At 38.7% G+C, this 27,004-nt stretch overlaps 1 protein-coding gene across 2 annotated transcripts in view; it reads right to left on the reverse strand.

The window, feature by feature from the left end:
- ADARB2 (adenosine deaminase RNA specific B2 (inactive)) overlaps positions 1 to 26,667 on the reverse strand; it is a 540,786-nt gene extending 514,119 nt beyond the window's left edge. For both annotated transcript variants that reach the window (XM_075827434.1, XM_075827433.1), the window contains exon 1: positions 26,270 to 26,667. In XM_075827434.1, coding sequence (XP_075683549.1) covers positions 26,270 to 26,495 — 226 coding nt within the window. In that variant the 5' untranslated portion in view covers positions 26,496 to 26,667. The remainder of the gene's footprint in view (positions 1 to 26,269) is intronic.
- Between the last annotated feature and the right edge of the window lie 337 nt (positions 26,668 to 27,004).

The following is a 27,004-nucleotide window of genomic DNA, read 5'->3' on the forward strand; positions in this document are numbered from 1 at the left end:
AAGTTATGTTTGTACTGATGTACGTGATGTACGTGTTAGTTGTCAGGTACAGGGAGGAGCAATACATATTGTACCATATCACCTTCATGAGGCTGAGGAATTGCAGAGGCCTTTATTTTATATTGTTTTGTTATTTAAAGCTGGTATAGGTAACATTTACAAAAAGTTCTCAGCTATTTTCTACAAGTTAAGTCTTCATGAACATGGCTGTATAACGGCTCCGTACAACCCCCCTCTTGTATGAAGCTATAACACAACATATATAGAAGTTTATGGGGCCCTATTGTACATGAGAGCCATAATCCAGGGAGATAAGTAGCTGCCAAACAGCATTGGCATTGTTGTTCCCCCATCAGAAAAATGCAGCCACATAACCTGATGTTTCCCCTGATAATAACGCTTGGTCAAGGGTCTGCAAAATCCAAAAGACATCAGTCTCCCATTGAAGGCCAGTTTAAGATTGCAAAAATGTCTTCCTAAGGCCTTATTTACACGAGCGTATTTAACGCTAAATCACGCGCGTCGCACGGACCTATGTAAGTCAATGGGGCCGTTCAGACATTCCGTGACTTTCACGCAGCGTGTGTCCGCTGCGTAAAACTCACGACATGTCCTATACTTGAGCGTTTTTCACGCATCACGCACCCATTGAAGTCAATGGGTGCGTGAAAATTGCGCACAGCACACGGAAGCACTTGCGCGTGATTCGCACTACAGTCGTTAAATGAGTGGAAAAAAAAAAGCACCACATTCATTGCAGTTTCTAAGCATCGAAACCGTCATAAGGTTGGCATATGCGTGTAAATCACGCAGCCACGCACCAAACACTGATGACACACGGCACTGCAACACACGCAAAACGCTGAATTTTTTGCGCGTGCAAAACTCACACGTTCGTGTGAATTTCACCTAAGCAAATATTTTAATGTATTAGAGATGATTGTCTATATTTATTACCTTTTTCAAACTTCTTTTTTTATTTGCATTTTGAACAGAGGAAAACAAAAATGCACGACATAGCAAAGCATTTAAATTTGCATTGCAAGTTTGCCAAAATTCCTGTCATGCATAATAAGAGCCAGAAGAAAAGGATAACAGACCTAGCCAAAAGAAAGAGATCATTTCCCACCCCCACCCGCTTTCCCTATTCAGATTTTCGAAAGAAACAAAAAGCTTTTTTCGAGACATATCTGTTACTTACTTAACACACTTTGTATAAATAAGTGTGAGGCCTCAAGCACACAACTGTATTACGGTCCTGTGTTTTAAAGGAGCTGTAATAGGGCTCCTATAGAGGTGCATTGATTTTAGGAGTGAATATTTCCACAAATAGGGTACCTGTCGGAGTCTGTATGGCAGCACACAGAAAATGTCAGTCTCCGACATGGCACAGGCTATCTGCACATGGCTCTGTCGTGTGCATGAGTCTTAGATTAAAACAAAAAATACTTTTAACCCCTTCCCGACTTATATATACAGCGGAGGTTAGGTAGGGGAGTATGGAGCAGGCTCACGGGCTGAGCCTGCTCCATAGAACGAGCATGTCAGCTGTATCTTAGAGCTTGTTTAACCCCTTAGATGCCGCGGTCAATAGGGACCGCGCCATCTAAGCCATTAGAATGAGGGGACGGCCCCCTCTGACGTGCAATCGGCCCTCCAGTGACGCTATCGTGGGGGTGCTGGAGGTTGTCATGGCAGCCAGGGGGCCTAATGAAGGCCCCCAGGTCTGCTATCTCAGTACTCCTATTAAGCCCTGCCGGAGGCATGTCAGAGTCACGATTTACTTCAATACATTAGTATTGCAGAAAATCGTGTAAGCGATCCAACAATCACTGGTTCTAATCCCATATTTTTTTAAACATAACTGGTATCACCGTGTCAGTAAAAGTCGAAACTATCATAACATTATTTAACGCGCACGGTGAACGCCATAAATTTTTTTTAAATTTAAACGGCAGAATTGCTGTTTTTTTGTCACCTCATCTCCCACAAAAAAATGGAATAAAAAGTGATCAAAAAGTCTCATGTATCCCAAAAGGGCACCAATGGAAACTACAGTTCTCCCCGCAAAAAATAAGCCCTAAGACCGCTCAATCGACATAAAAATAAAAAAAAGTTATGGCTCTCAGAATATGGCGACACAAAACAAATTTTATTTTTAACAATTTCTTGTAATAGTAGTAAAACATTAAAAAATATATATTAATTTGGTATCGCCGTAGACCCGCAGTATAAAGTTAACATGTTGTTTTAACCACATGGGGAACACTGGAAATACTAAACCCCCTAAAAAATGGAGGAATCACTTATTTTTCCAATTCCACCCCACAAAGATTGTTTTCCCAGTTTCCTAGTACATTATATGGTACAATAAATGGTGCCACATCTACAACTCGTCCCGCAAAAATCAAGCCTTTATATGGCTTTATCGACAAAAAAATATAAAAGTTATGGCTTTTGGAAGGTGGAGAGAAAAAAACAAATAAAAATCCTAGGAAGGGGTTAAACAGCAGTTCAAACCTGTTGCGGTTATGACAGATCATACAGTGTGAATGTTACTGGGAATTTGGTGGATCCCTTGCCATGTGTAGACCAGAAGGACTAATGGAGTGGAAACTGTGAAGAGGGATCAAGATCTCCTACCCTGGGCAGTAAACCAGCCGATAATAGGACATGTTTCCCTAATCATGTATTTCCGTGTATCTGGAGAGAAGAGAGAGACTGTTACCATCTCTGTCACCACATTGTAATTGCCCCCTCCATTCACAGAATACAGGTGTAAATGGTGCATCAATGTGTCTGACGGTGTCGGGAGAGCTGCTGCCGGGACTCTGAATTCCCCATGGTTGCTTTGCAATTTCTAATGTTTCAAGTGGTTCCATGGTGGAGCTTAATTTTACAATGTATTGAAAAGTTCTAATTATCTATAAAATCTCACTCTTTGTAGAAGTAACACTTTGCACTCATAAACCTTAGGCCCTGATTAACATAGTACTAAAGGGGTTTTCCAGGATTTATGAATATGTTTTAATGACTAAGGCTATGTATCCGCCCTGAATCCTGCAGGGAACTATGTCGCAGCAAAAATCGCAACATTTGCTATTTGTTTCAGGCTTTACCTCTCCACTGAATAACGGCGGTCAGTTTCTGAAAGCTTTTTCGGCTGATTTTTTCCGCAACGTGTGGATGAGATTTGTTCAAACCTCATCCACACTGCCGCTACTGAACTAGGCTGCGGATTTTCCACATTGAAATCTGTAGCAAAAACTACACCGTTTTTACCCTACATGTGAACACACCCTAAAGCTGCAGACTGATTCCCTGCGGACCCCTGGCCCTTCTTGCTTATCAGTCGTACATCATCGCGGATGTCACTTCATGTAGCAGTTTTTGGCTAAACATGAACATTACAACACTTAGTACAGCTGGTAAACAAGAAGGACTGGGGACCGGCGGCGTGGGAAAGGCACAGTATCAGTAAGATAAATATGTTGCAATTTGTTTTATTCTACAGTTCTATTAAAAAGATATTTATAATTCTCAGAAACCCCCTTTAAGTATCTCTAAGATGCTGAAATAGGCAGTTGGGTTTCTACACAACATTCTCCTTAATAACATAATAAATAGGAGTAATTTACTTGTATTTATTAAGCTATGGGACTTATTAATGTGGTAGTGCCTCAATCACTTCTTAGTCAATCACAAGCTTAAAATTCCCTTATCTGTTCTGTTGCAGCTTAATGGATAACCTTGTTGGGGCGGGGGGGGGGGGGGGGGTTGGGAGGGGATGGATTAAGTATAGGCTGGATCGGCTGATTGCACCACCATAATTGGCTGAAAATACCCAACTGACTTGAATAGGAATTCTCAGTCTATCGTGAATTTCCACCTAAGTGCTTCATTAGCAGCTGATTTTTGTTAAAATGTGTCATTTTATGAAGTCTGTACAGTGCACTTTCCTATCTACTCTAGACAGTTGGGTGGAAAGAGAATTTTTTCCTTATTGCCATTCTGTTCGATGGATAGTACTCTCTGATTGCCTATATATATCTCATTTCACTAAATGTTATTTCAAGCCATTTTACTGCTAGCAATTAAACATTAATTTCAGCATCTCCACAGCTATAAAACCATACCATAGAACTTTATTCTAAGCCGGATAACAGGTAAAACTGCAGTTAGACACTTCCCATCTGAAATGCTTAGCTCTCTATATTACAGCCAAAGCCATATACAGTAGAAACCAGTAACACAAACCTATAAAATGCAATACAAAATGATTAAAACCATCAAAAGAAAGGGAGTGATTTGTATGGATAAAAGCTATGATTCAACACAATGACTCGCATGTGAAATATAATAGAACACAATCTGGAGCCAGTGAGATCCATTGTCACCTCCAATAAGGGGACAACTTTGCCGATTCTTAATTAAACAATTCAACAATGCCACAAAAAAAGGTGGGGGTAGAGATATTGGGGATAAAGACCTTTTTACACGGGACAATGATCGGGCAAACGAGTGTTCATATGAACGCTTGTTCCCGATCATTGCCCTGTGTGAACAGGGCAACCATCAGCCAATGAACGGGGAAATGCTGCTTTATCGGCTGATGGCATCTTTTATGCAGGAATACATTTTATCGTTGTCGGCAGCACGTATCTCTGTGTAAACGAGTGTCGATGATCGAGACAGCTCGTTGATCGGCGCTCGTTTGCTCCTTTCACACGGAGCTAGTATGAGGACGAGCACTCGTTATTCTGATCGCTCGTCCCCATACATTATTATCATGTCGGCAGCGCATCTCCCTACTTACACAGGGAGATGTGCTGCCGACAACGATAATATTTTTCATTTTTAAAACGTTGCAATGAACCGATGAATGAGCATTTGCTGATCGCTGCCCTGTTTACACAGGGAAATTATCGGCAACAAGCATTCTGTGAACGAGCATTGGCCCGATAATTGGCGCGTGATTGCCTTAATGATCGCTCGTCCCCATACATTACTGATCATAGCTACTTGTGAAAAGAGCAACTAAGCACCGATCGACTCATTGATTGGCGCTCGTTTTCACAGCCCATATTGCATTAAGTTCTAGGTAGTTGCAGACAAGCGTCAAAGACTTTGATAGTATGAGACAGTAATAGATTAGTCCTTAAATTTGTTTATAAATGCTGGAGATGAATGAAAGGTTATCCAAGTTTTCCAGATTTTTCTATAGGTGGTGAGTCCTATATATTCAATTGAGAAAGTGGGAGGTCCTCCGAAAGGTCGCACCTGGCGTAGTCAAACGTCGTCTTACCGTCCACGTAGGTCTCTGCTGAAGTCCTTCAGATCTCTAGTCCGGAAAACAAGACATCTTACCGGCCTATCTGAGCGAAAGGACTTCTCCATATGGGGTGACTACTTTATTACACTTCTGCATTATTTTTATAGTGATTTTGTATATCATAATATTTCTACAAAGAATATATCTGTTTCAACTTTAACAGGTTGTTGTCTATTATTTTTTGACGTGCAGATCTCTACATATTGAGTCCTATATATTCCCATGCCAACATTTTCTAATGGTATGGAAGATTATCATAACATGGAGGATGGAGCCAGCATTAGCTTTTATTAGTGAATGTATTTTATGCAGGTTTTTCCAGCTGAAGAACTAGGCGGTGATAGATCCTTCAACAAGTCATACAAGCAGCTATGTTTTACGTAATGAGAGGGAAATGTTTAATTCCGTCTCCAAGGTCTGTATCTAAATACCCTGGCAAAGGCAGTGGGGCTTGTAGGCACCATCGTGGCACCCAGCGCCAGGAGAACATTCTCAACCCCCCCCCCCCCCCCCCCCCGTTACATCCATTTATACAAGTAGTTGAATGGCCAAATAATTTGTATCTGTAAGATCTGTAAAACCATATTTAAAGATAAAACAATAAAATAATAAAACACATTTCGGAAAATACACCACTATAATAAATGTATTAAAATGAAATTCTGCTTTTTAAAAAAAAAAAAAAATTGTTTAGAAAACTTTAACTGCAATATACAGAATATTTATTCCTAAAATCAACATAAACATCATCAGCATATTATATATATTAGAGTATAGTGAAAATTTTTTAATCAGCCATCCATAGTCCACATTATTAAAAATTCAGGATTATCACACGGGCAAAGAAATTTAAATAAAAACTAGTTTTAAAGGTACAGGTCCTCATGACTTTATGTCACCCAATTCCATAAGTGTATGATGCAAAAAACAGTCCTTACTGCAATTGCCATATTATGCAAATTATGGAAATTTATCATACTGTAAATGTATGAATGTAGCCACACATTAATTTTCTGTGACTATATTGTATTTTCCAAGAACGCAAAACTGTGAATTTTAAAACTTTAAAACGTAGAATTTTAAAACTTTGTTCCTGACAATCGCTGTAAAGTAAAAAAAAGTATTTTGTCACCTGTGTAACAAAGAATGACCTCTAGAGTCGCACATTTCTGGAAGCTTTTTAACAGCAGCAGATGACGGTTAGCAGTGCTGACACTTCTCCATTCAAGAGCCATGAACACCTATGTACTGTATAGCTACAGTGACAGATAGAGAGAGTAGGTATATATATATATATATATATATATATATATATATATATATATATATATATATATATATATATATATATATATATATATATATATATATAAAATATATATATATATATATATATATATATTTATTTATTTATTATATTGTATACAAATAGATACAGACAGATGATAGGTAGATAGATAGATAGATAGATAGATAGATAGATAGATAGATAGATAGATAGATAGATAGATAGATAGATAGATAGATAGATAGATAGATAGATAGATAGATAGATTTTTTTTAATAAGTTGCGGATTTGCGGCGGATTTGCTGCGAACCTTAAAAAACGCAACTGCTATTTGTTGCAGGATTTACCTCCCCACTAAATTCAATGAAATTCCGCACCACAGGAGATTTGTTTTATCTCTTCCACTTTGCTGCTACTGTATTTGCTGCAGATTTTCCAAAACAAATTTTGTTGCGGAAAAACCGCAGTATTTACGAAACGTGTGAACTGACTCTACATGTATCAGTATTTTTAAAAGAATATGACGCATATGAACTACCTAGATATATAATAGATAGATAATATTTGAATACATTTCACATTCTGATGTCAGGACCTGACGATTATACAGAGATGAGTGGCGCTACCTAGGCACTACTTATCTCCTCCTTGCAGATGCAGTCTGTCCCAGATACATTTTGCGCGATCTCTGTTCCTGACCTTTAGAGCAGCGTATCAGCTGTAATACATAGCTGACAGTTGCGGTGTATGGAGCAACTACTATGGTGGCCGGTATGTCTCTGGTTATCTGGTTGTTTACAGGCAGGTGATGTCTCACTTTATCACTAGGGCTAGGCGATATGTGCTGACCACTACTGATAGCTTAAAAACCAGCGTAGATAGTGCCACACTCCGTGCCCCTTATAGATGGTGCTCCACACTGCCCCCAGTAAATATTGCCACACTGCACCCTGTAGATATTGCCACATACTGCTCCCTGTAGATGATGCCACAGTGCCCCCTGTAGATCGTTCCACATGACTCCCCTGTAGATAGTGCCACAGTGCCCTCTGTAGATAATACCACAATGCCCTCTGTAGATAATGCCACGGAGACCCCTGTAGATGCCACACAGACCCCCTGTAGATGATGCCGCACACACCCCCTGTAGATGATGCCACACACACACCCCCTTTAGATAATGTCACACACAACCCATGTAGATGATGCCACACACACACACACACACACACACACACACACACACACACACACACACACCCGGTAGATGATGCCACACACACCCCCTGTAGATGATGCCACACAGACCCTCTGTATATGTTGCCACACAGACACCCTGTAGATGATGCCACACACAGCCCCCCTGCAGATAGTGCCACACATCTTCCTGCAGATAGTGCCACATACTCCCCCTTTATATAGTGCCACATACTCCCCCTGTAGATAGTGCCACATACTCCCCCTGTAGATAGTGCCATATACTCCCCCTGTAGATAGTGCCACATACTACCTCTGTAGAAAGCGCCACATACTCCCACTGTAGATAGCCCCCAACCCCCCTCCCTGTAGAACCATTGTGGCACTCTCTATAAGAGGAATACCCAGCCAGGCAATGCTCTGGTCGGGGATTCTGCTGCAGGAGGTGCCCCTGACGTCACTGCCCTTATATGGACAGTGAAGTCATGGGCTCATTCTATGAGGGGAAACCCCGGCCAGGCGTCGGCAATGCTTTGGCCGGGGATTTCGGCGCTCCAGGAGGAGCCCCTAACTTCATTGGCCCCACCTGCAGCGGAATCCCCGGCCAGGGCGATGGCAACGCTTTGGCCGGGGATTTCGCTCCAGGAGGATTGAATGGCAGGGTAGGAAACGGATAGTTTCCCGCCCTGCTATAGTATTCAATTGTATCTGCGTCCTGAGGAAGCAGATATAATTGAATGTAGCAGTTGCTGGGACAAGCCATGGCAAATTCGGGACTGTTGGCATGTATGCACTTGTCATTATGGTGTAGTTTTCACGGTTTATCAGATTCAGTGCGAGCCGAGCCATGAGTCCTTCTAATGATGTGCACGCGCTAATTTGGAGTCCTCTATATTCATTATAAGCAGGATAATCCCACCCATAGTACAGTAATAGAGAGAAAGCTGCCAACCAGCAGCAGGGGAGCACACTGCGCTCAGCTTGTGCTGCAACTGGTAAACAGTAATTCTATGAAAACTACACCACATTGACGAGTGACAAACCCCTGAAATCAGGTTGTCTGTGAATACTTTATGCTACCCTGAGATAAAGAAGCATAAATCTAGTGACAGATTCCCTTTAATCATAATGAACAACATCAACCAGCTCTCACCTACCCCTACTCCTATATAGTGTGAGAATATATATATATATATATATATATATATATATATATGTATACATATATATATACACACACACACACACACACATACATACGTATATTAGTGCTGGTTATCGCCTACCAGTCGACCAGTCCACGCTTTCTTGCTATTTAGAGCAGAATGAATTGGCTCCCCTTGCCGACTTACTCTTCTTCTATTCAAGCACAGCACACAGCAAACATATTTTAAAAATGTGGCTGGGCTGAAGACCCCCACCTCGATTTTTAATATACTTTAATATCACTATTTTGTAGTGATGCAACGTCGGCATCACAGAATATTGCTAGCTCACCATCAGGGACGGATTGGGAACTTGAAGTGGCCCAGCAAAGGCCTTGAAATTGTAGGTAGGTCAAAATTGGCAGCAGGCGGGGCCAAAACAAGTAGGCAGGCAAATAAAATCATTAGCCATAGTCACATTGGTGGTAGGCTGAACCAATGCAAAAATACAAAGTTGGAGCATTTACAGTAGGGGGGGAGGGGCTAATGCACTATTAAGCAAGTCATTGCGCTGGTAGACAGAATGAATACTACAAACAGTAGGTGAAGCAAACAGCCAAATCACTGACCTCAGCAGTCCTGTGCCATACATACTGGCATCATCACTGAGGCCAGTGACGGTCTGCAGCTGTCATGTGCCATGAGAGCACGCAGGATCCACCTTTATCGATCACATCTAAATGATAAGATTATATGTGATCGGTAATAGCTCGCTCCTGTATGTCAGAGACAGTCCCGCGGACCTGACGGATATAGGATTCAGCGCACGATATAACTGCTCTGTATACAGGATACTGATAAGCAGCTGTATCTCAGAAAGTAAAAATATGTTTTTATAGAAAGCATTGGACAATTATCTCAAAAGCTATTTAATGGGCTCCATGGGCTATTCCCTCGTTAATCCATCATCAATTAAGCAGGTAAAAGGTCTGGAGTTGATTCCAGGTGTGGCATTTGCATTTGGAATATGTTGCCGTGAACCCACAACATGAGGTCAAAAGAGCTCTCAATGCAAGTGAAACAGACCATCGTTAGGCTGAAAAAAAATGAATAAATCAGTCAGAGAGATGGCTCAAATGTTAGGAGTGGCAAATCAACAGTTTGGTAAATTCTTGAAAAAAAAGAGCGCACTGGTGATCTCGTGAACTCCAAAAGGCCTGGATGTCCACGGAAGACAACAGTGGTGGATGATCGCAGAATCCTTTCCATGGTGAAGAAAAAACCCTTCATAACATCTACCCAAGTGAAGAACACTCTCCTGGAAGTAGGTGTATCAGTATCTAAGTCTACCATAAAGAGAAGACTTCATGAGTGCAAATACAGAGGGTTCATCACGAGGGGCAAACCATAAATCAGCCTCAAAAATAGACAGGCCAGATTAGACTTTGCCAAACAACATCTAAGGAAGCTGCCCAGTTCTGGAACAGCGTGAAACTAAGATCAACCTGTACCAGAATGATGGGAGGAAGAAATGATGGAGAAGGCTTGGAACAGCTCATGATCCAAAGCACAACACATCCTCTGTAAAACATGGTGGAGGCAGTGTGATGGCATGGGCATGCATGGCTGCCAAAGGCACTGGGTCGCTAGTGTTTATTGATGATGTGACTGAAGACAGAAGCAGCTGGATGAATTCTGAAGTGTTCAGGGATGTACTTTCTGCTCAGATTCAACCAAATGCAGAAAGGTTGATTGGACGTCGCTTCACAGGACAGATGGACAATGACCCAAAACATACTGCGAAAGCAACCCAGGAGTTTATAAGACAAAGAAGTGGAATATTCTGCAATGGCCAAGTCAATCACCAGATCTCAACCCGATCGAGCTGCATTTCACTTGCTTAAGGCAAAACTTAAGGCAGGAAGACCCACAAACAAGCAACAACTGAAGACGGCGGCAGTAAAGGCCGGGCAAAGCATCACAAAGGAGGAAACTCAGCGTTTGGTCACGTCCATGGGTTCCAGAATTCAGGCAGTCATTGCCTGCAAAGGATTCTCTACAAAGTATTAACAATTTTTTTTTTTTAATTTATGGTAATGTTAATTTGTCCGATTACTTTTGAGCCCCTGAAATGAGAAAGGCCGTGTAGAAAAATGGTTGCAATTCCTAAACTCACAGGATATTTTTGTTCAACCCCTTGAATTAAACCTGAAAGTCTAAACTTCAATTGCATCCCAGTTGTTTCATTTCAAATCCAATGTGGTGGCAGCAGAGCCCAAATCATGAAGATTGTGTCACTGTCCAAATAATTCTGAACCTAACTGTGTATGTATATATATATATATATATATATAAAAAAAAATATATATATATATATATACATATATATACATATATATATATATATATATATATATATATATATATACACATATATATATATATATATATATATATATATATATATATATATATATATGTATACATATAAAACTATTTCAAAGGTGTCCATGGCCTTTAAAGCAACCCGCCAATCAAAAACCAGAAAAAAAAAAAAAATGGCAACTGTACCACTGACTAACATGGGCCGGACACCAACTGTACCACTGACTAACATCGGCTGGACGCCAACTGTACCACTGACTAACATGGGCCGGACACCAACTGTGCCACTGACTAACATGCATCGGACACCAACTGTACCCCTGACTAACATGGGCCGGACACCAACTGTACCACTGACTAACATGCGTCGGACACCAACTGTACCACTGACTAACATGGGCCGGACACCAACTGTACCACTGACTAACATCGGCTGGACGCCAACTGTACCACTGACTAACATGGGCCGGACACCAACTGTAACACTGACTAACATTGGTCGGACGCCAACTGTACCCCTGACTAACATGGGCCGGACAAGAACTGTACCACTGACTAACATGGGCCGGACGCCAACTCTTCCACTGACTAACATGGGTCGGACACCAACTGTACCACTGACTAACAAGGGCCGGACAAGAACTGTACCACTGACTAACATGGGCCGGACGCCAACAGTTCCACTGACTAACATGGGCCGGACGCCAACTATACCACTGACAAACATGGGCCGGAAAGCAATTGTAACACTGACTAACATGGGCTTGACGCCAACTGTTCCACTGACTACCAGGAACCGGTTGATAATTCATTAACCACTAAAATTTCACAGACCAGACATTGACTGTACTACAGACATGGGCCAGAGACCAACTCTACCAATGACCACTAAGAACCAGGCGATTATTATTTCTTTGATGACCAATGCTAAACATTTCACAGGTCAAAAAATACCAGATGCTTATTGTACCATCAGGGATCATGTGAATATTGCTGCAAAATAAATACTGTGAGAGTTTGTGACTCATTCAAAGCTCTTTCTTTGAGGCTTTTTAAATCTGGTTAGGCCCCAACATTGTTTTAATTGCTGCGCTTCACTTTTATTGCATAATACATACAGCTCATATTCACAGATGTTTGTAACCTGAAGTAGAATGATTGTTTTAGGACACGTCATTTACTATGTCAGCCTACAAGGTAGCGTGCGATAATACGCAAATCCATACTTCAGCAAAGTGTCTGTACAAAATATTTTTAACTAAATCCCATTATTTTCATTCAATAAATAAAAAACCCATGTGACATGAAGTCCATACAAGTTTTAAAATCTGCTGTTTGCTTCTTCTAATTGCTTTAACGCAGTAAATTGTGGTTCACTAATGCATTTTTATCTTGATGGAATAAAAAAGGACAATTAGGAGGAAATATTTTAACAGTCTTGTTATTGTAGATTGTCTGCAAGTAATAGAACATATATTCAATATATATACTGTACATCAAGGGTGGACATACCACATTCAATCCAAGCTACTGCTTAGGGGGCAAGAAGGCAAAATGCCCACTGCTAAAGAGGACCTGTCACTTGGTCCTATAAGTTGAACTGGTTAAGTGACCTGAATAGCGCTGTCTACCTGATTCCAGACCGTTTTTTTTCCCTCCTGGTTGTTCTGGCGAGAGTACGCTGTGACTGGGCGCTCTGAGGCTGCCTCGCGCTGATTGGTCAGTGTCAGAGGAAGGAAAGCTTGCTCCACTTTTGGAGAATAAGGGTAGTTCACCCCCTGTTGGCTAACTACAGAAAATTAGCATATAGGAAGCCAACACAATGGGAGGCCATATCTCAGGAATGGGGGTTCCAGGAAAGAAAAGGTGCTGGAATCAGGGAGACAGTACTATACAGGTCAGATAACCAGTTCAATTTACATGACCCAGTGAAAGGTCCTCTTTAAAAGAATAATAATATGGCTACTGTTCATTAGATTGCATTAAAAGGACTATGCTAATGATGTTTCTCCATGGCTCACATTTACTAGTGGATAGACAGAGCGGTGAGAGACAGCAGTTAGAAAGATAGGAGCTCATACACTGTTCTGCACAATGGCCCTGTGTATGTGCCTGCTTTGCTGTATATACTAAGAACTGTTTGCCAAGAGTCACTCGCCATTTTTTTCGTCCTTTCATGCCCACCCCTTACTGTATTTACCTTGAATATAATATTTGCCTTCAATATATCCAGATAATTGACTATGTGTTCTATTTAGTGTGCATGTGATTTGTATATGCTAATAGATTTTTATATGTGTGTGTGTATGTATAACTGATTTTATGTATATATATATATGTATATATATATATATATATATATAGGGTAGATATTGTGTGTGTGTATATAGATATATAGTGTGTATAAGATTTTTATATATTATATGTCAAAATGCATTGTATTCTATTTATTATTATGATAGCCCTGTAATGCAGTATTTTTTTTTATTGCAGTGCATGATAAAAGTGGTGCACTGTATGGCGATATTATTTATATGCTGTATAGTGGTATTATGATACTGCTTGGCGTTATTTGGGCATTCTATCGCATGCTTATTTTAACACTTTATACTGCTATAATTTGAGCTATATATGTCAGTAATATTTTAGCATAGTATGATGCTGTAATTGCATATGACATGGCAGTATTTTTTAGGCACTATATGGCAGTAATGTTTAATCAAGCTTGTAGGTTCACCTCACGCCCAGTTCAATTGAGCCATACGCTGTTTTGCTGCTACATGCTTATCTTACCTTTATCCAGCTCTGTCACTGTGAGAGAAATATTTCCCAGCATATAGAAAGCATGTATGTATGCAATAGAATATTAAATAGGCAAAATGAATTTTAAATCACCTTGGGTCACTTAGCTTTTATATTCTACTACATTGCTTATTTCGTTCAATCCCTTTATTGTTTTTTATACAGGACACCTCCAGATATAGCACAGCTGGGTTGGTCACAACTCATTATAATATTATAACGATATGTTATTTGTGATTTTCAATGGGCGTCAGAAATGAAACAGTTCAAAGACAAGTTTACCTCTGCTACCTCTCAATATGTTCATGAATGTGCAGTAACTCATTGGTTAAAGATCGGGATACACTGTCAGAAACAAACCATCTGCCCTAGGGACCAGAATCTAGATTGTAAACTGAAATCAGCGGGGACACTCTGCCTCATCAAACTGTATGTACTACAGAAATATACACAAACCTAATGATTGATAAATCCTAGTGCGTTATAATCAATGGTTAGAATATGATATGGATACACAACAGATCTAAAAATGGAAATACGAACAGTTACATTGGGGGCATAAATGTAATTTGGTATAATAGAATGTGAGACATAATCTAAGCAGTGTATTATTAAAATGTTACCTTGTTATAATGTCAATGATAGCTGTGCCTGAACCCTACATTCTGCCTACACCATACGATTCTGCATAATGCTATAAGTGGGAAAGGTTAAGCAGTCGAAATTAAAAACTAACTGCGGGGTGGATAGAGAGGAGGCTGCGTTTTTTTTTACATGGAAACGCTTGTACTATTTAGTCTGGTATTCATGAATCCCGCATTTTAATTCTAAATTTAAGTTCAACCATCATCGCTAATGCCCTTGATGCAATCTTAAATTGCTGTCATTACACGGATCACTAGAAATCGGATGGTGGATAAAGGATTAATCGATTTAATTTTATCACCAAATCCAGCCCCTGCCTCTTGAGCTGTCAGCGGACAAGATAAGAAGTGCACATCTCCAGACATGACACAAACCTGTCATAGGGAACAGTTTGGTCTGAAAAAACACAGTTACGATGAAACAAGCTCATTTATTGCTTTGGCGGAGTTGGGAGATGGAAAAATCAGACTGGTACTTTTATCTTCAGCCTTTCTGTAATCTGTCTCAACGTGTTTGATTTCATACTGAAATAATCTCAGTTTTCCAGAGCACATAATCTACTCTTTAAAAGGCTCCAACTCTTTTTTTCTTCAAAATAAAATAATAATAATACTCATAAAATATAGATAGATATGTACACAAAACACATATATCTGTGTGTATACTACCTGTTTTAGGCCACTTTCACACAGCAGAATTTTGCATCAGTATTTTAATCCTAGAAATAAGAGAGGTGAAAATCTTTCCATTGTATTTTTTCTTTGTTTTGGTTCGACTTTGGTTTACAAATACTGAAACAAAATACTGCCCAAAATACTGCCGTGTGAAAGTGGCCTTACTTTGTATTACAATGTACATTTAGTGAGAGGTACTGTATGCTACACCTTTTTTGTAAATTAAGTTGTTTTTTACATTTTTTCAAAAAGTTTACTATAAGGGTATGTGCACACACACTAATTACGTCCGTAATTGACGGACGTATTTCGGCTGCAAGTCCCGGACCGAACACACTGCAGGGAGCCGGGCTCCTAGCATCATACTTATGTACGATGCTAGGAGTCCCTGCCTCACTGCCGGACAACTGTCCCGTACTGTAATCATGTTTTCAGTACGGGACACTAGTTCCACGGAGAGGCAGGGACTCCTAGCATCGTACATTATTATGATGCTAGGAGCCCGGCTCCCTGCACTGTGTTCGGTCCGGTACTTGCGGCCGAAATATGTCCGTCAATTACGGACGTAATTAGTGTGTGTGCACATACCCTAAAACTGCAATACAAATATCAAAAGAATAGTAAACAATAAAAATACAGAATTACATTACATTTATATTTGCAACTGAGATGCTTGCTAGACCAAGCCTGAAAAGATTTAGGCGTTGCCTTCAGTGCGTGACATCACAGGATCTCTTCGATTGCGCCAGATTTGGTGGTGTCATTCACTAGGGAGCAGACTCTTAGGGTATGTGCACATTATAACTGCATTTACGTCTGAAATTACGGAGCTGTTTTCAGGAGAAAACAGCTCCTGAATTTCAGACGTAATTGCATGTACTGGTGTTTTTCGCCGCGTCTTTTACGGACGTAATTTGGAGCTGTTCTTCATTGAAGTCAATGAAAAACGGCTCCAATTATGTCCCAAGAAGTGTCCTGCACTTCTTTGATGAGGCTGTTATTTTACGTGTCGTTTTTTGACAGCGATGCGTAAAATGACAGGTCGTCGGCACAGTACATCGTAAGACCCATTGAAAGTAATGGGCTTTTTTTTCCGACGTATTGGAGCCATTTTTTCAGACGTAATTCGAGGCGTAAAACGCCTCCATTACGTCTGAAAATAGGTCGTGTAAACCCAGCCTAATTCTCAAAATAAGGCTACAAGGACTTGCAATGCTGGAAATTTTAATGGATTCTATACTTTTTAAGATTGATTGCATATGCCTAGGACAGGCTGTCAAGAAGTGATCACTGTGGGTTCAACTGCTGGGACTCCCATTGATCGTAAGAACCAAGGGGCTGTAGCGCTCAGCGGGGTGCCACAGCCACTTGATAGGTTTACCATTCACAGCACCATGTTTTGTGTCTGGTATTGCAACTCAGTCCTATTGAAGTGAATGGGGCTGAGCTGCAATACAAAACACAGTGCACACATAAGGGTGATGCTGTGCTCCGAATGAGCCAAACTCCAAAGAGCCGCGACACTTAGTTCTTGTGATGAATGGGGCCCCATGTGTTCAAATCAACAGCGATCACATATTTATAGCATATCCCAAGGATATGCTACTAAACATGTCTATAGTCTGTCCAGGAATGAAGTCCCACAGGTGGGACGTGAGCTTTAAACTGTAAGCCAAGTATGAGAAGATTTGATTACCATAAGTTTTTATAAGAAGTCTTGGAATAACTTCGTTTTCAGAACCAGGTTTCTCTTGTCTGAGGAGCTGAAGGAACATATGCTAAGTAGTCATAAAGAGTCCTCCATAGCAGGAAGAGTCCTGTGCTTTTCTTCCTAACACCCGACCGTTCCCTCCCCTCTCAAGCTTCTGCGTCAAATGCCATTTGATCTAAATCCTGCGTCTTCGCTGTGCAGTCAGGATCTGTCAGGGAGCATGAGAGGGAAGGGAATGGGGAGGCGTTAAGAGGAAAAGTGCAGAACTCTTCCTGCTATGGAGGACTCTTTATGGCTAATTATTATACAGCGCGTGGGGGCATTAATAATAATTGTTAGCATTTTGATAGAACAAACACGTAATAAAGGTATGTGGGCAATGATTTAACAATACGATACCAGAGGTGTAAGTAACTTGGGAGGGAAAAATCTGGTGACAGACTCCCATTAAGGTGTGGAGACTATAAAATTTGACACAACTGGAGGCTAGAGAAGGTGTGGAGAATTGGAGTGGTGTCATGTATGAAAATTGGGGAACTTAAAGAGGCTCTGTCACCACATTATACGTGCCCTATCTCCTACATAATCTGATCGGCGCTATAATGTAGATAACAGTGTTTTTTATTTTGAAAATGATCATTTTTGACCAAGTTATAAACAATTTTAGATTTATGCTAATTCGTTTCTTAATAGACAAATGGGCGAGTTTTTACTTTTTACCAACTGGGCGTTGTGAAGAGGAGTGTATGACGCTGACCAATCAGTGACCAGTCAGCGTCCTACACTTCTCATTGTTCCAGCTCATTGTTACAGCGTGATTGTGCAGTGAAAGAAGCTGGGCTGGAACAATGAGAAGTGTATGATGCTGATTGGTCACTGATTGGTCAGCCTCATACACTCCTCTGTACAACGCCCAGTTGGAAAAACAAAAAACACGCCCAGTTGTCTATTAAGAAACTAATTAGAATAAATCTAAAATTGTTTATAAATTGGTCAAAAATGATCATTTTTCAAAATAAAAACCACTGCTGTTATCTACATTACAGCGCCGATCAGATTATCTAGGAGACAGGGCACTTATAATCTGGTGATAGAGCCTCTTTAAGCTAGCAGGCTAACTGCAGCGTCTTGCATCAACTGTAAAGGTAAGTTCACACAGGACGGAAACCCTTCGTAAAGGTACATAGCGTATCCACCATGGTGATTGCAGAGAGTTCCGGCTGCCAAAACGCACCAAATTGTGGTACAGTTTTTCGGTCGGAATGTTCGCTGTGGAAAACAGAAGATAAAAAAAAATGCGAAGACTGGCCTTTTTGGGATGACGTTTGACCACTGCAGCCGGTGATTGGCGAAAGCGGTCAGAAGGGATGAAACGTCATCCCATGAGGCCGGCCAGGACAACGAAGCACAGAATTCTGGGTAGGAATATTTTGGGTAAGAGTTCTGGGTAAGTGTATTTTTTCTGAGTTGCGTTCTTTGCGGCGGAATCACAGATTTTCCGCCGCAAAAATCGCAACATCTGTTATTCTAATTCAATGATTCAATGGGGAAAACCCGGAACAAAAAAGCAGTGATTACGCAAATCCAATTGACATAAAAAAAAGACCCGCACCGCAGGTCAATTTCTGAGCGTTTTTTCCCACTTAGAATTTACGCAGCATGTGAATGAGATTTGTCCAAATTTCATCCACTCTGCTACTACTGTAGAATGCTGCGGATTGTTCGCAACAAAATCAGTTGCGGAAAATCTTCAGTATTTATGCTACGTGTGAACCCGGCGTTTTTAGGCTATGTTCACACTGAGTTTTTTTACGAGTTTTTTTACGCGGAAACCGCACCAAAAAACTCGTCAAAAATGGCCCGAAAATGCCTCCTGTTGATTTCAATGGGAGGCGGGGGCGGTTTTCTCCCGCGAGCGGTAAAACCACCTCGCGGGAGAAAGAAGCGACATGTCCTATCTTCGGGCGTTTCCTCCTCTGACCTCCCATTGACTTCAATGGGAGGCAGAGAAAGCGTATTTTGTGGCGTTTTATGCCCGCGGCTCTCAATGGCCGCGGGTGAAAAACGCCATAAAAAACGCCACGAAAATCAGCGTGCAGGGAGAGGAAAATCTGCCACAAACTTCCAAACTGAATTTTGAGGCAGAAATTCCGCCTGCAAGAAACTCTGTGTGAACATAGCCTTAATTTGTATTATGTTTTGGTTTTTTTTGGTGGGGTGGCAGGAGTTTATTCTTTTTTTTTTTGTTTAATCCTAGATTTTGCTAAAAAATGCATGCAAAGCTGCAATATAACTGCACTGTGTGAACAAACCGATATACCTAAATAGAAAGAGCCTTACATTAATTTACACCATAAAAGTAAAAGAATACAACTGCACTTAGAAAAATATCAGAATACTTAAATTTGCAGTATAATAGTTCCGCTCCACAAACTTAAAATATGAAAGCATAAAATAATAGTATTTAGGACAACAGGTATACAAATTTTCTGTCTCCTATGTAATTTAACATTTTTAATGTGTATAGTCCTGCAACTCATGCTAAAAATGAAAATGTGTCTTGTGCAAAGCACCTGAGCCAATAAAAAAACGCTGACATTCTGAAATTGTAATAATAAAAGCATCTGAGTAAAAATAGAAGCCGAAAAAACATGGCAAATAGACTTTACTGTCCCTAAACTAAAATATGGGGGGGGGGGAATTAAAAAAGATTGCAAATGCATACAGTGATAATGTCCATAGCAACCATTCTGTTTAATGCATTTTTTTCTTAACTTGTACTGGAAAAATGAAACAATCAAACAAGGCGTAAGGCGGCACTGCGACAAAACAGGAGTTATGCTCCAGAACCGGGTGCTCAGCTTCCAAGGGTTTACTCCAATCCCATTGAGTAGTACAAATGAAAAAAGATGAAACGGCACTTCAGAGCAATCCAAAAATGGTTTAGGTTTTATTAACCCATGGGACATGAAAATGCCAATATGATACATCAGCACAGAGACAGACTGACCCACCAGAGTACCAGAGGAACCTCCAGTGGACCCAGACTTGAAATAATGGACTCCAAAAGTTCAGTAGAGGACAACCCTATTTAGAGCCAATAGCTGGAGACTACAGTCAACTTCTTATGGGTTGATTCAAAACCTATTAGACCTTACTGATGAGATGTGTGTAATTATAACAATAAAGATTACAATGCCATTTAAAGTAGATGTGAACATGTTCTGTACAGATGGAGGCTGGGCCCTCACAATAGTTACCCCTGGTGGGCCCAAGGAACCCCAGAATCAGCAAGAGGTCAAGATATCGATGTAACACCAATGCATCTTCAATCATTAGTAGGATTTAATGAGTATAACTTGAGCTCAATAATTACCCAATTCCTCTCTGTGTAGCTGTAAGTTATATTGCTATTCCAATGCCAAGACTAGTATCAAGGAAAGAATTTGGATTTTACCCATACAAGCCAATAGCATTTTAACCCATTTACCATTTATTAGTAGCAATGGCGGGGAATTCGAACCTTAATAAAATACTAGGAAATTTTAATGTATGCTATAATATTCGTGTTGATTCACCAAAATGTAAAGGTCGACTTTAAGCAATTATTTTTGTTGCCTGGCAATTTTTTAAATTAAAATATGACCTCTTGCCACAACATAATGTGTCAAGAAATCTATCTTGTACATATCCTCTGATCAAGAGATTAGTTTAACAAGAATTACCCTTCCTTTTAGTAACAAGCTAAGCTTGTGTATACTGAATAGAGCATCTTCCCTTCACTGGCTGCCCCCACAGATCACATTTTTGTCTCTCTACCAAGTTTACCACAATTCCAGTACAGACATTTCTTGGCTTATGTCACATTATGTAATTGAATTTTTTTTTTTCCTGGAAACCATAGGGATTCATTGTAAGCAATTAGCACCTTATGTACAGTAGCTCTGTAAAGTCTAGAGCAGCGCCACCTGCAGGCAGCATGTTTTCCTTCTATCTTTTTTGATGTGCTCTAAGTACACAGATTTCTTCCTAATCCAATAACAAATATAGTTTTTTTTAGTTTTTTTTATGTTTATTTGTATGTAGAATTAAATTGCCAGGTCCATTTGGGCAATAATCTGGATAATTCTATATATTTTTGTTAGCGTACTAAATAATGTACTGAAGAGTATGGAAATAAAAATAAATATTTACATTTATAATAACAAGAAAACTGCTATTAATATAAAATCAGAAATGGACAGAATAATGTGAATGTTAAAGAGCAAGTTCATCGGCTAAATTAATGTGTGTTTTTAAAAAAAAAAAACAAACGAAAACAATCCAAAAAATTAGATTTCTAGATGCACTGGTGTCTGTTTATATTATTAATAATAATAATAATAATAATAATAATAATAATGATAATAATAATAATAATGATTCTCCATCATTTCTCATTTCTAAGTGTTAGGTCCCAAGATTCTAAACACTTTATACATACAGTAGCCTCTATTAAGATTATATTGAGTTTATTTTCACTTAATCTACCATAATTATTAAAAGTATTAAAAGTTGATGGAAAATATTGGATTTGCATACCATATGTCATTGCAATGTGCTCCATATGCTGTCAAATTTTTGTTGGAAAAATAATATGATCTAAAAACAAAATGTTGATATAGAATACGTAATATACAGCTGTCAATATAATGGCAGTGCCATTGGTCTACGAAAGCAGCTTTCCAGTTATATAAATATTCATCGTAATATGTTTTGTTTGTGAATATGTTATTTAAGGTTTTATGGTTTAGACAAAAATTTGGAGTGCTAATCCATTATACTTGTGTTTTAGTCTTCAAACATAACCCATGATATGGCTTTAAGAAGGATTTCTTAAGACCACACAAAGGCTTCATTAGTCAGATGCATCAGCTCTCTAGTTACCAAAATAATGACGTGGCTAATTAACATGCTGGACTGGCTGGAAACGAAGTACTGACCAGTCCGATGACAGTCAATTCTGTATCACACTATTGATTTTGTGATAAAGCATATATGACATTGCGCCGAGCAGCCAATGAGAACTCGTGTCAATCAGCGGCTTGTTCAACCCCTTGATTATCTAGGGCTCTAGATCATAGTGCGCCACCTCACTTCATTATGTATCACTGATTAGATTTACAGCAATACACGTACATGTAAATATATTCAGAAAAAAGGTTCATGTGGAAAATAAGTACATACAAAAATAAAGCAGTGTCCATCTGAACTATACATCTAGTGGTAAATGTGCATTGTTTTATTCTACCATAAAAAGGGGGCACTTTGTTGATGGATGGATAGATAGATAGATAGATAGATAGATAGATAGATAGATAGATAGATAGATAGATAGATAGATAGATAGATAGATAGATAGATAGATAGATAGATAGATATGAGATAGATGATAGATAGATAGATAGATAGATAGATAGATAGATAGATAGATAGATAGATAGATAGATAGATAGATAGATAGATAGATAGATAGATAGATAGATAGATAGATAGATAGATGATAGATAGATAGATAGATAGATAGATAGATAGATAGATAGATAGATAGATAGATAGATAGATAGATAGATAGATAGATAGATAGATAGATAGATATGAGATAGATGATAGATAGATAGATAGATAGATAGATAGATAGATAGATAGATAGATAGATAGATAGATAGATAGATAGATAGATAGATAGATATGAGATAGATAGATAGATAGATAGATAGATAGATAGATAGATAGATAGATAGATAGATAGATAGATAGATAGATAGATAGATAGATATGAGATAGATGATAGATAGATAGATAGATAGATAGATGATAGATAGATAGATAGATAGATGATAGATAGATAGATAGATAGATAGATAGATAGATAGATAGATAGATAGATAGATAGATAGATAGATAGATAGATAGATAGATAGATAGATAGATAGATAGATAGATAGATACATTTCTGACGTCCATTTATAAACTTGCATATTTACACTATACCATACCAGATATATACTCATACATATAAAGTGTTTTTCTCTCTCTACTGTATCTTGCTATTGTTTGAAAGTAATTTACATCTTTCAGTACAATTGTACTTTTACATAACATGTAAAATAGACAAATCTGGAAAATGTAGATGGATGGGATTTGTCCATTTTACATTTATACCTATATAAATGTATACATAGACATTGCACAATGGCAGAACAGTGATTATTATTAGTATTTCAGACTTTCATATTGAATTAAAGGCCCGGCAATACCAACATCTCTATTTCCTCAAAAAAGGCGTATTGCTACTAATAATATCATGTATAACTTAGGCCTAACACAACTATACTAAGACAACACCACTGCAGAACTCCTGGAACCGCAAGAAAACTACAGAAGACAGGATCACTATTTTCTATAAAATCTGAAGTTAGAGGGGTAGGAAAAAATAGATGAGATACAGCAGCGAGAGAGCACTGCTCGTAATATTATAAGCATATTTTTTATTGTTCGAGCTGTCAAGTCCCTGAGCTGGGTAAGATAGTGACAGCTCTGACAAGGATTACACCACATGCAGATGTTGACATTCTAAAGGATATTTAAAGTTAAATCTGCAAGTGATCAACATCTTCCTTTGAATTTAATTTAGAAACATATGCGTTTCCAAGAGAATGTTATGACTACAAGAAAGTGATGCCAGGATGTTGCATAATTACCAAGAACTACAGATAAGATCACCCATAAGAAATTTTAATTCTAATATCTAAAGATATAAAATACTGAATGCGATCAGAAGAAAAGTATATATTCAAATATTTTACATTTTTGAACCTTAAACTTTGATTTTCAGGTTAGTGATCACCTATATCTAATCAATAAATTGTAGGTCACTTTTCTATATGTTTAATAAAATGTAAAATATATAAATTCACAAAAATAAAAAAAATGATAGGACTCCTTTTTTCAAAAATATTGTGAAAATATATTGAAAACATAAATTTAATAAACGGTATATTGCATAGAACACAGTATAGTAGCACTCACGCCTAGTTCAAAAATAATAGACATAATAATGATGACAATAGATTATTATAAGTTGGCTCTTTATATTTTAAAGGGAATTTTTAAAAAAATATGCCTAAGTCGATGGGGCCTTATACGATTTTTATTTATTTAAAACATTTTAATCAGGTGACATGAAAGCCATTCTTAGTGATATACATAACCTTTTTTTAGATTTAACTAAATACATTTTTTCCATGGAGCTATGACTTTTTAATTAGCGTACACAAAAAAAAACAAACTTGTTTATATGGTTCTGAGTGAGCATATAATGTTATGTGAAAATCCTGAAAAGGTATTCATTTTAACTATTGAATATTGTTTACACCTGGTGTCGCTTAAAGGTAGAAGCATTTTAATCGATTTGGAAATACACAGCTAACAGTAAGACCTATGTAAGACTCACAATATTGCTAGCTCTGAAAATCACTGGGCGTTAAAGGTTATCACAAATCAGCAAGGTCATTTAGGATTTTTTTTATTAATAACCCCTACCATTCACGGCTCAAAAGAATTGACGATGCATAACATATTATTCAGTAATATTCATATTTTTTTCTAAATGGTCACATCATAATTAGATTTATTTATTATTTTTTTTTCATTTAAATTTGTTGTATTAAAGAATTATTTTGTGCATTTTTTTCCTCAAATTTTAAAATCTCATTACTTCAAAGCAGAAGCCAGTCCGCTCTACCTTTTAAGCTGTCTGGTTTTATTGTTGGCGTGGAAACAAACAGAACAGCTAATTGGTGTGAAAAAACAATCAAATCATGCGAGAAGAAATAAATTATTTACCATTTTGGATTTAGATTAACTCGGAATGAAGTGGTGAAGGACTGGAGTAAATGTTGATGTTGTTAGACCAGGTCACTTGATGGACTCCGCTAAATAGTGGTGAAGTCAGTAACACACTCAAGAAGGTGTTTTTGTATGATTTTCTTGTTTTATACCGCATGTTATTGATCTTTACATTAGATCACAGGAAAATACTTACAGTAACAGTGTAAAAAAGTTGAAGAGAAATTCTACTATAGTTTCCAACTGGGTTTCTTTTAGTCTTTTATTGTAGATGAGCTATGGATAATTTCCAGCCACATACTCCTACAGCAGCTTTTTATGTCTAACAACAATGGAGCAGTCAAAAGTGCTAAATAATAAATTTTTACAAGTTGACTATCTTTCTCAAATTATTTAAAGGATAGCACTGTATATCTGTTAACCCTTTCGTGAAGTATAATACCATACATAGGAACACGTCCACCTGTTTAGGGCCTCTCGGTAGAATTCCATTAAATCTCTTTAGATTCTAAATGACAATCCTAGTCATAATACTAAACACACATGAGGTTCTAAAGTTTAGAAACTCATGTGTGTTTAGTATTATGACTAGGATTGTTTACATATGACTATTTTGTTTATTATATACATTATATCTTTTTTTTATCCAGTGTCCATGCAGACCTGTTTACTACTTGAGATGATACAGATCATACTTTGTTTCAGTTCTAGTTAAGTTGGAATCTCAGCATCCGTCTCCACTGTTCTTCAGTAATTTGAATGACCCCTCTAATTCTCATCACCCTATTTTATTCATTGTGTTGCATCTTGGTTTGTGCCTGCAATAACTTCCTACAGCTCAAATAGGTCAAGAAGCTGAAAATCCCATAAAAGACACATACACAGCTACATTGCTGGTGAGAGACTTCTGCTGCTGCTTAGAGCCTGAGTTTACTCTCTGAAAGCATGAGGCATTCCTGCCCTTAGACTTGCTGCTGTTAAGAACTGGCAGGGATCATGTGCTAAATGTCTGTGACAAGAGGAAACAAAGCTACAGACATGCTAATGATTCTCATTGGGGAGGAAATGAGGGCTGCTGAAGAACATGCAGTAGGACATTGATCTCTACAAATCACCCTAGAAAAAAAACAGCCACAGCTCCTGTAGTCAGGTACTGTACAATAATAATGATGTCCACATGAATAAGATGCTGGCTCTTACCTTTCCTCTTAGATCTTCTTCTCCTCTTAGACTTGAATTTGAGTTGACTAGTTGGACAAGCTGAGGTCCTGCTGCTGCCCAGAACTGAAGCCATGGATGGAGTGCAGCTGAGTGCAATGTTTGTAGAATAGTCACCAATTTCCCTCTGCTTATGAGATTTCTCTGCTTGCTTGGTGTATATACCTCTGTAGCTGCTGATGTATCCTGCTGGATTTTGTTCTGGCATGTAGTCACTTGCTATTAGCTGTGTTAAGTGTCTTTTATCTTCTTTGCATGCTTAGGAAGCTGCTGGATCAGCTCTCAGTATAAGGATGTCTTCCTCTTAGCAGGGGCTGCAAATGCTCTGAATCTACTTTTTGCACCTCTGCTAGTCGTTTGGCACAAGCCACTTTGAAGCCAATCATGCAGGGCGCCTGTCTATTTGCTATAGGAAAGTCTAATTAGATCCAATCAGAACTGTCTCTTGGCTCTGACATCACACCATCATCAGTCCTCTCTCTCTCTGTATCCCCCTTGTCAGCTTGCAAATTCAGCTCCCATTTGGGCTGATGGATATGCTTAGGACCTGATAGAAAGGAAAAGAAGAAAAAGAAGCTGCACTGTAGGGGCTAGGAACATACTGCCAGTTTATCTGGAAGGAGCCTGGGGGGCATCTTAAAGAATGCAGGCTACAAAAGCATCTCTCTGCCTTTCGCATTAAGCCACATGGGCAGAACATTATGTTTGTGGACCCCG

This window comes from Rhinoderma darwinii, chromosome 5, assembly GCF_050947455.1.
Source record: "Rhinoderma darwinii isolate aRhiDar2 chromosome 5, aRhiDar2.hap1, whole genome shotgun sequence".
Taxonomy (NCBI): domain Eukaryota; kingdom Metazoa; phylum Chordata; class Amphibia; order Anura; family Rhinodermatidae; genus Rhinoderma; species Rhinoderma darwinii.